Source organism: Terrapene carolina, unplaced genomic scaffold (genome assembly GCF_002925995.2).
Source record: "Terrapene carolina triunguis isolate 2854851 unplaced genomic scaffold, T_m_triunguis-2.0 Scaffold130, whole genome shotgun sequence".
Taxonomy (NCBI): domain Eukaryota; kingdom Metazoa; phylum Chordata; order Testudines; family Emydidae; genus Terrapene; species Terrapene triunguis.
This window is the reverse complement of record NW_020664481.1, coordinates 36,868,401-36,881,643: the sequence shown is the minus strand read 5'-3', so window position 1 is coordinate 36,881,643 and position 13,243 is coordinate 36,868,401. Positions and strand designations below refer to the sequence as shown.

General features: G+C 41.1%; 1 protein-coding gene across 3 annotated transcripts in view; it reads left to right on the top strand.

The window, feature by feature from the left end:
- ANKRD27 (ankyrin repeat domain 27) overlaps positions 1–13,243 on the top strand; it is an 88,803-nt gene that overhangs the window by 23,612 nt on the left and 51,948 nt on the right. For all 3 annotated transcript variants that reach the window (XM_029911794.1, XM_026652690.2, XM_026652689.2), the window contains exons 5-14: positions 99–253; positions 623–682; positions 778–831; positions 920–985; positions 1,076–1,152; positions 2,020–2,141; positions 3,419–3,497; positions 4,622–4,754; positions 11,918–12,007; positions 12,801–12,928. In XM_029911794.1, the coding sequence (XP_029767654.1) occupies positions 99–253; positions 623–682; positions 778–831; positions 920–985; positions 1,076–1,152; positions 2,020–2,141; positions 3,419–3,497; positions 4,622–4,754; positions 11,918–12,007; positions 12,801–12,928 (964 nt within the window). The remainder of the gene's footprint in view (positions 1–98; positions 254–622; positions 683–777; positions 832–919; positions 986–1,075; positions 1,153–2,019; positions 2,142–3,418; positions 3,498–4,621; positions 4,755–11,917; positions 12,008–12,800; positions 12,929–13,243) is intronic.

The following is a 13,243-nucleotide window of genomic DNA, read 5'->3' as shown; positions in this document are numbered from 1 at the left end:
GGTTAAGTTGCCTAGATAAATGGGAGCAGATTCTGCAATATAGATGGAAAAAGAACCCGGATGCTTTGTGGTGCACTAACTCCTAACTTTCATTACAGAAGAATTTAAAACCCCATCAAATTCTTATTCCCTGAAAAACATTGAGGATGTGAGAGAATTTTTGGGAAGACATTCTGAAAGATTTGACAAACACGTTGCATCTTTCCATAGGACTTTTAAAGAACATGAAAGAAAAAGTCTACGACATTACATAGTCAGTATCTCACTTTTAACCTTTGATAACCTAGAATTTTGACCTAATGTTTGTACCTAGGTAATTCACTATTTGAATTTATTTTATTAAAGCTTTTCATGTCACAAAATATTTTGTAAATAGAATTGTGAAAATGTGGGGTATTTAGTCATAAAGGATTATGGTGGTTTGCATTTTGTTTTTGTTTTTTTTGTAATTAAAAAAAAAAAAATCAAATCCTGCTTGTCTCTGCACTTCAGTACGTCTTACTAATTGAATGGGACTACTTGCCTGGCTTAGATAATCAGGATTTGTCTGAGTTCTAGCATTGCATTGCTCATATTTAAATAACATAGTGACTTTTTAAAATATCATGTCTTGATTTTTCAGGATTCTGTTAATGCACTTTACACCAAATGCCTCCAGCATTTATTGAGGGATTCTCACTTGGTAAGCACTACTTCAGTAAATCTGTACTGTGAAAATAGCTGCCTATTGCTTAGACAATGTATTTAACTCAGTGCATAAATTCCCATATCTTTTAGAGGATGCTTGCAAAGCAGGAACCTCAGATGAATCTGATGAAACAAGCAGTTGAAGTAAGTCTGAGGCTGGGCAAAAACATCAGTGGGTTATTTTTATCTCTTCTTTCCTTTTCCTTCCTAAACTGTGGTGTTTGTTCCCCAGATGTATGTACATCATGATATTTATGATCTGATCTTTAAATATGTGGGAACTATTGAGGCAAGTGAGGTAAGCTTTTTTTTTTTAATTAATCTATGCAAGACTGATGAACAAACGTTTGTACAGCTTCTAAAAATATTTGTTTTATTCACCACTTAGGATGCAGCCTTTAACAAAATTACAAGAAGCCTCCAAGATCTCCAGCAAAAAGATATTGGAGTTAAGCCTGAATTCAGGTGAGAGTTGCATGATGAGGGACTTCTAAATGACTCTTCATCCGGAATGTATTAAAGTTAAGTAGGTCTCAGGTCAGCCAAAAAGCAGCTCTTCCCCGAAGTCTGCTTACTACTCCAGGGGAGGGAAGTCCATTTCTTTCTGCACTAGCCCCTGCGATGTTCTCACTTCTCCAAAAGATAGAAAAGTAAAGGGTTTGAGGGCACCAGCTTGGGTTAGCTGCCCCATTGATGTGGTCTTAATTCCTCATTGCCTCCAGTATCTTAAAACTTCTCTCCTTTTTTTTTTATTTTGCTTTCAGAGGTGCTGACTTTCTAATGTGCCGGGGGTGCTCGATCTCTGTTCCACCCCTGAGCACTCCCCACCCTCGCTCCTTCCTTCCTCCTTCCCTCCCTCTCTGCCTCCCTCCCTCCCCAGCACCTGCACGCCACTGAACAGCTGATCACCCAGAGGCAGTGATGGGCAGGGCTGCCAGTGGGTGGAAGGGGCTGGGGGGAGGGGGAGGCACTGATTGGCGGGGCTGTTGGCGGGTGGGAGGTGTGGTGGGAGCTGATCGGGGGGCTGCTGGAGGGTGCTGAGTACCCACCATTTTTTTTTATTTTTTATTTTTTTATTTTTTTTTCCTGTGGGTGCTCCAGCCCTGGAGTTGGCGCTTATGTGCTCAACAACATTTGGAACAACAAGTTCCACCTTTTGTTCAAATGCAAGTCTCCCTGATTCCATGGGTGTGCAGAAGTGTGCTCTGCCTCTTGGGCTTTAATTCATGGTATTGCCTGAAATTTGAACAATTGCACAAGCATACTTAATTAGTACATCTCATAAATCTGGATTGTATACTAAGGCTTTTATCTTTCAAAAATATTTTATAGCTTTAATATTCCACGTGCGAAGCGAGAATTGGGTCAGCTGAATAAATGCACCTCCCCACAACAGAAGCTGATCTGTCTTCGAAAAGTGGTGCAAATTATTATGCAGTCTCCTAGCCAAAGAGGTTGGTATTCAAAGCAATGAACTGGTAATTAATTTTAATATGTGGCACTCTTCATCTTGAAAGCACTTTACATACACTCTCTAACTTTATTTGTGCTCTCTGTATATATAGTCTCTAATATTTTATATATGGAAGAATTCATGTTCAAATAGAATACTAAGGGTCTGGCTTGCAGAATATTAAGTACAACAGGCAAAACTAGGGTGATCAGATGTCCCGATTTTATAGGGACAGTCCTGATATTTGGGGCTTTGTCTTGTATAGACGCCTATTACTCCCTATCCCGATTTTTTTTCACACTTGCTATCTGGTCACACTGGGCAAAACAGACCCTTGAAGTAGTATACTTACCTTGGGCATAAACATCCTGTGGCGGGAAAACACTTGACTTGCATTGATACCTCAGCAGAGAAAAAGCCTAATGTTGATTTCTTTCTGCTGCAGAGGAATATTTTTCTTCAAGGAGTTGAGTGATTCATTGTAGCGCTGTTGAGTTGCTACAGCACTCTGACATCTGCCTTACAGTCCACCATAATCTTGTAAATACACTGACTCCCAAAGGATGTTAAGTTGATTGAGATTTCTTTTACAAAACTTAAAAATAGAATAAAACTGTGGAACAGTAATCATGGAAGATAAATGTTTATTCCCGTTATTGCATGATGCCTTTTGTTAATCCATTGAAGATGTAAAATTAAGTTCCCTCTAATGAAACATGACCCTCTTGAAGCCAGATATTGAGTGTTGGTATAGTCCCACCAAACTGTTTAATGGGGCTGAAGTACAAAACTCCCCGTCAAGTGAACAGGAGGCAGTAGCTCTCCACAGTCCATGCCTCTCCTCCCCATCACAAAGATATTTATTATTTGACTATTTTAAAGGAAGGCTCATTGGCTCTGAGGCTGTCCATTGTAGGGCTGTGCATGGTTTTGGGGAGAGTAATTATTCAGATCCTAGAGTCATAGTAACTCCTTTACTTCTTGAGGGAAGAGTTTGACAGAGGTGACTCCAGAGTATTTTTTTGCACTCTACCATAGGCTGACACTTCTTGAATAGGCTGGCCTACATGGGTCACCTAGAAGGTGCATGGTCTGTTGGGTGGGTCTGGGTCCTGTTGGGGGTATCAGTAGAAAATACTGAATAAGTAACCTTTCTATCTGAAATGAGTTTAAAAAAGCTTAAATATTAAAATCCGCGTTCAGTCCTGGCTCTTACCTTTGGCCTATTGTGGCTTATGTTAAAGTTTTTCCTATTACAAACCCTTTTATTTCCTTCAGTTAACATGGAGACCATGTGTGCAGATGACCTTCTCTCTGTGTTACTGTATCTGCTTGTAAAAACAGAGATTCCTAACTGGTATGTAACTGTTTCTTTTTACTGTACAAACATATCTGTAACTTTGTACATAATGTTGCTGCATAAATAAATATAGATGCTTCTAGAAACAGCTAGCTCTACAAGGACAGGCTTGCTGTTTGTTTTTTGTTTATTATATAGTTTTTATAACAATTTCTCAAATAGATTTGAAGGGATCTTTACCTTCAGCAATAAAAAGGAACTTGCTTGTCTCCAGTCCCTCGGGAAAGAGCTGTAAACCTTGCTTCCATTTCCCTCCCCTTTTTTATAGCTCGTCCATCACACATCAAATGTTGCTTGGTTTTTTGCCCCTTCCGGACTTCTTGATGTGACCCATCTTCATCTTTGGACCTATTTCATACCAAAATTCCTGACTTAATCTGTCTCAAAGCAGCCAGGAACCAATCCTCAATTCTCAGCTTGGTTCCTGGGGAACTTGACATTCAAAGGCTTGGAACACCTGGAGATTAATCAATATCCAAAGGGATAATGTAACTAGAATGTTGCTGAAATTAACTTAACTATTTACTGCTAATATCTAACATACCTTTATGGATACTGGGTTAGAGATTAATAGTATGAATTGTACATTTAGATGTACTTGCAATGTAACAGTTGCATTAGCATTGCAATCCTGGATGTGGCTTTTAACAGACTTTTTTTTTTTCTTTGTAAAAAGGCATCTAAAATGAATGAAGTGCTTACGTTTTCAAGTACTATAGAATTTAGCACCACCTCATAATCCTGGAAAGTGTGTCCATACTGAGTGCTAAATGTATCCATATTTTGCATAACTCTTCATTCTTTCATCCAGCAGTTTAAGGGCATTTTATATGTAAGCGCTTATCTCCCCTTGCTGGACAATTAGTTCAGCCTCTTCCATTATCTCAGTTTCAAACAAATACTAAAATAACACAAAACTTTTTTCCTTCCTAGGGCTCTCAACAAGCTCAGGGGTCTGTAAATATAGCTGCTAGCTCCTTGTGATAAGAGAATGTGAATTGGCTTCTAGTTCCATCAACTTCTCTCCCCTCTGAGTAGACTGAGTAGCAATATTAAAAAAAGCCCCTCTCCCCCACACCTTCATGAATCCTTAAGGATAAGTGTTTTATCTTTACTTTTAGGATGGCAAATTTGAGTTACATCAAAAACTTCAGGTTTTGCAGTTCAGCAAAGGATGAACTGGGATACTGCCTGACCTCTGTTGAGGCTGCTATAGAATATATCCGACAAGGAAACCTCTCCGACAGACCAACAGTAAGATAATTTTATGACCATATTTAGCACCTTACAAGTATTAACTGCTCCTTCTAATACCTTTTTAGAGGTAGGTATTTTCCTTCTCTTTCCTCATACACTTAATGGTGATCCAACAACAGGCTACTTAGGAGAGCGAGGTTCTATCCTTTGGGGGGAAATCTCAAACCCAGGGTCTCCATCTTCTACCTGCACAGCCAGGAGGGAGGCAAAAGATCCCACCTCACTTCCTTGAAAAGAGTAGTGAGCTGGTGTCCTAGCTAATGATCTTTCTCAAGTGTGGGTGGGGGAAATGTGAGTTTCACTGGTGAGCACATAACATCTGCTGCTTTACTTGACAAATCACTGGACTACCTTACCATCCCCTAATTGCTTATAAAGCAAGTTGGGACACATAGCATGTTAAAGGTGCCATCTAATTCCAAATTCTTACTCTAGCCTGTTATGTGGATCAAAGGCTTTCAGTAGTCTGAGGATGAATTAACAATTGATCTTCCATTCTATCTGTTTCTGTTGAAGCATTATTATCTAGAGTTTTGGGGCTAGAAAATTAATGGCATTCTGTAACTGGCAACAGTTAGATATGAAAAGGAATGTGTACTGAATAATCAAATTTAACTAAAGGCAAACGGTTATCTGTCAAAGTGGAATACCTTGGGTGAAAATATCACACATACACATTGCACAGTACTTAGCAAGATGTTGTATGCTTCAGGCTATATGTCATAATGAACTGCTGTGGCTGGTTGTACAACAACACTATACAAAACCTGATCTTTAAAACTGTATTTTTAAAATATTTACTAAGGAAACACGTTAAAATGGTAGTATCGCATAATGGTTTGCATCCGATGAAGTGGGTATTCACCCACAAAAGCTCATGCTCCAATACATCTGTTAGTCTATAAGGTGCCACGGGACTCTTTGCTGCTTTTATAGATCCAGACTAACACGGCTACCCCTCTGATAATGGTTTTAGTAGCTTTTTAAAAAATGCTAGAACCTTTTTTTTTTTCTAGATCAGTTGTCTTATTAGATAGCAGCATGGTTTTAATCTCAATACAGTCTTACAGAGCTCAGTGCCATGCTTTCTCTTAGAATGCTGTGCAGCCTTTTTCTTTGTTTATTTTAAAAATGCTGGCTAAAACCTACATAGTAGCAGTGGGAGTGGGCAGGGCCGACACCAGCCCACCAAGCTTGTGCTTGGGGCGGCACCTGGATGGGGGGCGGTGCGGTGCTCCGGCCGCCGGGGAGAGCGGGGCCCCGGCCGGGCTCGCCGCCCTCCCCCCCGGCGCCCTCCCCCCGGCCGGGGCTCGCCGCCCTGCGCTCTGGCCGCCGGGGGGAGATCGGAGCCCCGGCTGGGGCTCGCCACCCTGCCCCCGGCGCTCTGGCCACCGGGGGGGAGAGCGGAGCCCCCACCGGGGCTCACTGCCCTCCTCCCAGGGCTCCGGCCGCCCTCCCCCCCGGCGCCCTCGTGGGGGAGGGCGGGGCCCGGACGCTTTTTTGCCTGGGGCAGCAAAAAAGCCAGAGCCGGCCCTGGGAGCGGGGGGGAAAAAAGGTTGCACTATAGATCAAAACAGAATTATTCAGCGAGCCTTGACCACATAGTGCAGCTTCTAAATGTATTCCATTTATACTTTCCAAATAGTGGGCACCAGCTTTGGATTTCCCTCTTGTGAAGCTGATGACATTAACAAATGATTTATGCAATGCAAATAATGAACTTTGTGGCACCAGCATGATAGCCCAGTGGTAACACAAAGCTCTGTGATGCTGGACAGCAGAGTTTGAAGCCCAGGTTTGCTCTTGGGTCTCTAACCTAGCAGGGGTCAGAAATGCTGCAGATGCAGTGAATTAATTTCATGGTGGGTGAGCGTGCCTTCTGTCAATCAGCTCAGGTCCCTGCAGGCCAATCAAGAGAGAGTGCTGATGTGACTTTAAAAGCTGCCATGGTCAAAGGAGAGCCCCTGTGGTTTATTTAGGGTAGGGAGCCAGCCTCTTACATGTGGAAAACAGACTAGGTCCTGAATTTAGATCACACTTGTTTCTTGTGCCAAATGAGGAGAGTCTAAAAAGACACCTACCTAGGGTTGTTTTTTTTTAAACAAAGTCCTTCTCAGTAGCTGTTAAAAAGTGTACTGTAGTCTGTTTACTCTGTTTTGTAATCTGTTTTGGTTGTTAAGCTCTGAAAACACTCTAGAGTTTCTGCTCTTGCAAAAATAGGTGTTCCCGGTGTGACCTGGAAACCAAAGGATGTGAACATGGGACCACAGAGACTGAGACTTGTTTGAATTATCTGTCAACTGCATAGCACTGGAATCTGGATTACTGTGGCCGGCTTGATTGATTGGCTCAATGTACAGGGTTTGGGGTGGGACAATTCCAGGGCACAATCTTAACAAAGCAAAACCTCTTAGAGTAACTTCAAAATTTTATTTAAAGAAATACTTTTATGGTAATATGCTATTTTGCTTTTCTGTGGTGATCTTTCCACAAATCTATGGCACTCTGAACTATTGAACATTTAGAAAAGAACATGACCTTTTGTATTTAGTATCTCTTGTTATATTGCTATATTGAATCCTGTTAAGAAAACATAATAAAGTGTTAATGTTAAAAACAAAGTTTGCAATTTTTCCTTTTTAATTTCAGCCATCGTGCAGCTATCTCAAAATTCTTGTAATTCTCAGTAATATATGAATAGCAATAGTTCCAGCTGACTCTCAGTCCAGAAATATTTACATTTTTAAATTCCCTTTGTAAAGCAGTGCATGAACTAACATTGAGGATGCCAGTAAAAAACTGTATTTGGTGGATTGTGGTCTTTTTCAAAAGACACCATTAGTTTTATATAAAACAAGTTGCTCATTTAAAAAGAAGGGACCAGAAAAAGAATAAAAATTGCCTTCCTCTAAGTCTGGTCCCATCTGTCTTCACATAACTGAATAGAGCAATTCTTTACATAACAGGAGATCTCACTATATATTAAAGGTTGTTCCAATTTTCTGACCTTGCTGCCAGTCTTAGATGTCTGTTTTGAGAATGAACACCAATTGATTCTTCCAGAGTTCCAAATAGGAGAACCAGAGACCTGAGCAGTGCCTCAGAGTATCTCCCTGGTACCAACTTGTTGCATTTGAAATCTGAAGCCATAGTATATGCAGAGTAGTGATTCCAGCCTGCAGGGTACATAAGCCTTTCAAATGACTGAGGACAGTGCAGACTGAATGTGCTGGTGGTTCCTAGTTTTCCTCTCTCCCTCTGGGCTTCCTTCCTACATCCAACTTCCATTTCCATTGTTACCTAGCTGGTTGACTTCTAAGGAAAGCCTGCAACACCAGGGAGCAACAAGAACAGCTTCAGGCATCTAGGGAATCTCATTCTTCTCTGCCCCCTGCCACCATTTTCTCTTTCCCCTCACCTTCGGTGTCTGTGTGGGAAGCCTGCAGCAGGAGCCCTCTTCCTCCCACTGTCAACATCAGGGATTGAAAGCTGTGACTCCATTGGGGCCCCTTAATTAGTGCCATTCCTAGGGATGTGTAAACCAGAGAATCATATAGTGCTCCTTTAGCAGCTGCAGCACTGGGGCTTGGGGTGTCAGCAATAACGTTTATTCTAAGAAAGAAGGGAAGCCTGAAAAGGACAGGACCTACCTGGGGTGGCAGAATGAAATTGGGGCCACCATTCACCAAAACTCCCCTTCTCTGTTGGGTGCTGGGCCAGTCTGAATCTTCTGGATTACCCCCAATAAAAAGGGATCTGAGAACAGGCACTGCTTCTATACAGTGCACTGTGAGCCATGTGCGGTGAGGAGTAGAGCCAGGAACTAGTACAAGTCACCCAGCAGCTACTGAACAGGAAAGAGCAAAATTCCCTGAGTGAAGGGGGAAGGGTGGGGTGGGAGGAGGGCAGTGTATATAGAAAAAAGGGGTAAAAACTCAAGGTAGTAGTGTAGTCTCTGCCAGTCTCACCAGCCCTCAGCAACTGAAAACATTTGAGTGTGTTGATCCCTAATCTCCTATTTAGTTCTGGCCCGGCAAAGAATAAATCAGTTGGTCTTCAGTTTCCTGGCTGGGGCACTAGTCACTAGGCCAAGTTTCAGGCTCTTTGCTTGCCATAGGATCCTGCTGAATCCTTCACTCCATTCCAAGGTATCCAGTACTGGTGGGGGAAACAGGAGTTAAATGGTAAGGAAAGATGATGAATCTCCAGGTCTGCTGTGACAACTCCTGATGCTGCTTGCAGCGGGGACAGATAGCTTCTGAAGGAGCTGCTAGCAGTCAGCCTGCTCCTTCTTAGCCCTTCCCTCCACCAGTCCCTAGAGCACCCAACTGTGGGCAAAACACATAGGGAAGAATCAGCCTATCTAAGGCAATAGCAGGCAGCAGGACTGGCCTGTTGGCAGCATATGTCTCTTAGCGCTTTGAAAAAGCAAATGAGGAAAAGACAAAAGGCACAATGGAGAAAACTAGAAGAGATTGAGGCCCAGCTGGGAGAGGAGTTGAAAAGAGCCTGTAGCTGGATGGACCTATTGTGTGGGTGGTAAAATGGGTAGGGATTGGAGGAGCATGTGAGTTATGAAGGCCCCTCTTTGAATTTGTGCTTGTGGATAGTGGGGCTTCATAACTATTATGCCCCAGCGGCAGGGGGCAGTAACAAAGGGCTTTCATTTAATGGGCCAGAATGTAGCAACAAGTTCTAGTTCAGAGATTCTGAAACCCAACACCTGCCCCTTTTTGGGGCGGGGGGTGGGGGTGGGAAGAGAAGACTTTTACACTGAAATACATGGGCAGTACATATCCTCAACCATCCAAGAGTTCTGCACATCCTCAGGTCTAAAGTGTTGTTCATTATAATAAAATACCCTCTAACTAGTGACCCACATCAGCACTGATGGAAATGGAGGTATTTACTGTTCTGGACTCAGTTATTGTCTGAGGATTTTGGCAGGGGATTGAAGGCAGGTTCTAATATATTTCACTATCTCTTTTGTCCTGTAGATAAGGGATGATATGTGCTTAAAAGTTCTGGGAATGCAATCTATCTTGTCCTACTGCAACACAAGCAATGTTTTTGGTAATTATCAGAGTATTCTAACCAAAACAATCCATCCAGGGGACCATGCTCTACTTTCAAACAAATGAAACCCTCATTCTCACTCACTGAAGTGTAGAACATAGTAGCTAAACCAGAACATGCAATTTATCCTTTCAATTAATTATCTTGCTTGTAGAAATGGTCAATACACAATGCTTCAGAAGGTTACCCATTCATTATTTCTCTTTATTCCCATGTGGGAATATGTGCCAATTATATAACAGGGCAAAATCTTTCCTGATATTTCATACAAGCTTGTGCTCTGGAGCATGAGGATTGCCATCATTTGGGGGAGGGGGAAATAGTGCTGAACTACTTGCCTGGGATTTCTGGAGTTCATTAATTCCATAGATAGTTTAATACTGCAAGTAATTACAATCTCTGACCAATTGCACTACACACTCAAGCCAACATTTTCAAACCTGGGTGCCTCTGATTAGGCACTAAAATCCACATTTTGACACCTACCTGTCAACTCATCCAGTGGGAGCAGCAGGTGCTACTTCACCAAAACCTCTGAAAAACCTGCCTACCTATTTAGGTACCAGAAGGCTAGGCACCCAGGTTTGAAAATGTTGGTGTCTGTCCTGCTATCTTTTTTGTGTGTAACTAAAACCCAAACCAAACCAATTTAGAGGATATACATGTTCTCTAGTCTCACATCACAGTATTGAGTTTTTAAATCTCTGTATTGAGTTTTCCATTGTAGGTCAGTCATATGCATAGTTTAAAAACTATTCCATGGTTTAGCATGCATAACGAAATACAGGGGCTACTAGTGATCAAAACCAAACAAGTTCTTAGAATAGTTAGTGCTTTAAAATTTTGTGTGGAAAATTCAAAGAAGAAAACAAGCAATGTTAAAGATTGTACACACTTTGGGAGAGAACAGCTCATGTACGTGCAAGCAAATTGAGTTCCTTTTATTGATCTTACAACTGTGTAAATTTAGTGACTAATAAAATTGCTGTAAGGAGAGCACAGGTCATGTGAGGCTTATGAAAAATAGTACAATATCACATACACTCATAATCCTTTGCAAGTTTTCATCCTAAAATTTCTCTATATCAAACATGTTTAACTATTGAAAGAAACCCTAATTATAGCCAAATTATCTAGAAGCACCAGAACAGATTTCTGTTTCTAGTAGTTCTAGTGGTGATGGTGGCTTTATAAATGGTTTTGAGAGGCTTTCTCCATAAGATCACCTACTGTGATCTTAACATGAAAACCTCAGGGATCCAAGTTTCCAGAAAAGCTGCTGGACTCCACATTCCAGTATCACCAGGAAACCTGAGTGATCTTGTGTTCATTTGCTCTGAATTGATTTTTCTAATGCTTCAGTTTGATATGCTGCCTTATTACTTTCGCACAGAGGGCACTGGCTTAGTATTTGTTACATGCAAATACAGTAATTGTTATTTTGAGATTTAATCTCAAGTGCTGAAGAATGGGTCAAATCCATTTCTTCTCAACTATTAACACCGGCACTAACTTTGCAGATTTTGTGTCCATGTTAGGTAGAGAAGCCTTCAGTCGAATCCAGCATGATTCTGAGGGGCTTTCTGATTCTGGGGCTTCAGCTTGACGCTGCTACATGGCTGGCAGCAGACAGTATCTGCCCCGGGCCTGTTTTTAGTCAGTAGTTTTGTGACTGTCCATCTTGCTCTTTGGCACACCCCCTTTAGTCTGTGTTTTATATGAAGCACACCTCTCACTAACTTGGCCACTTCAAAAGCTGCTTTTACTTTGGTTTTTCTTATAGAAAAACTTATTTTTATTTTGTTAATGTAACTCAGATGTTTTAGTACTAAAATGTCTAAGGTGTGACCTGGGATTATTTTATGGACTAACATCCAGTTAGGTGACAGGGAATGCTCTTGTACAAATGTACAAAGTAATTGATACAGAATTTTAAGTATTCAATCAAACTTTTAGGCTTTAACCTGTTATATAAGCTAAGAGCTGGTAAATATATGTATTGCATATTAAAATTTTTTTTGATAAAACTACTTTCTTTTTACTAATATAGGGAATATTGGTTGACATGGCTTGTTTCTTTTCAGGAATCTGAGAGGTTTAGTGACAAGTTCTTGAGGCAAAGAATGAACTTGCTATCCCAGATGTCCACGACCCCAATAGATTGCTTGTTCAAGGTGAAAAATCTGCATTGCAGAACATTGTACATATATAATCTTACATACAGTTTTCTACACTATAACACACACTTTGTAATGACTTTACCATGCTGCTTGTACTTTGGAGAGCCAAGAAAGCCATATGTTAGACTATAAAGAGGTGCTTGGGTAATCAGGGCATTGCAGTTCTGTGCCAAAGCTTCTGCAAGTTGGCAATGTGTTCTTACAGATTCTAGCACAGAAACAAATGGAGTTGGAATAGTGCTGCTGTAATAGTCAATAGCCCATTAAAACAGAGATGCAATGCCAATGGCTGTTAGTCTCTAGAGACTTTGGTGCCCCAAACCAAGAAGTTTTGCTGAAAAAAAAATCTAAAGTGCTGTCACCTCCCATCTCCTACATATTGTGTTAATCAATCTCATAGTGTAATTATAAAAAGAGAATTTCACCTATGCAAAGACAAAGCAAAGCTACTAATTATACATATTTACAGCTATGGCTAGAGACTGCTAGTAATAATGTGTCTGAACAGAGGGAGGTCATTGTTGTAACTGAGTCTGGAAGACAACAATGTGAAATTTATTTTAATTTTTTTTTTATGGAAAGCAAACCAAGATCAGATCTAAGGGCTATTTATACTGAAAACTCATTGGGGATTATGTGCAGCAGCCCTATCCAGCCTTGCACCCGTGCTTCTAGTGCTTCATTCATAATCGGTTGCTTTGGTTTTGTGCTTCAGTGGATGAAGTAGGTTTTATTTTAAGCTTCTTCACATCAATACCTCACTCTTTCTCCTCTTGGCTTTTTGTAGTATATTGCTTCAGGTAACCAGGAGGAAGTGGAACGATTACTAAGTCAAGGTGACAGTGATAAAGACACTGTACAGAAAATGTGCCACCCACTCTGTTTCTGTGACAATTGTGAGAAACTGGTTTCTGGGTAAGGATTCTTCATCTTCATATGAAAAGCTTTCTAAAGGTCTGTGTTCTAGGATTTCCTTTAGAGTATGAGGGCAATACTGGTATGTGCAGTGCCTCATCCAGAAAATGCTTCTGGTTGGAGAGGATATTGGCTGCATTTTAGGATTGTGTGTGTATATATCTAGGTTGAGAGGGACAGAAGAAATTGTAGGTGTCTCAGAATTATGCATGCAGATTTGAATAGAAAAGTATTGAAAAGCTGGGAGCTCCATTTCCCATAGATGGGAGATAGTGAGACGTCCTTTGGACATGTTAAAGAGTGACTCTTCTCTCT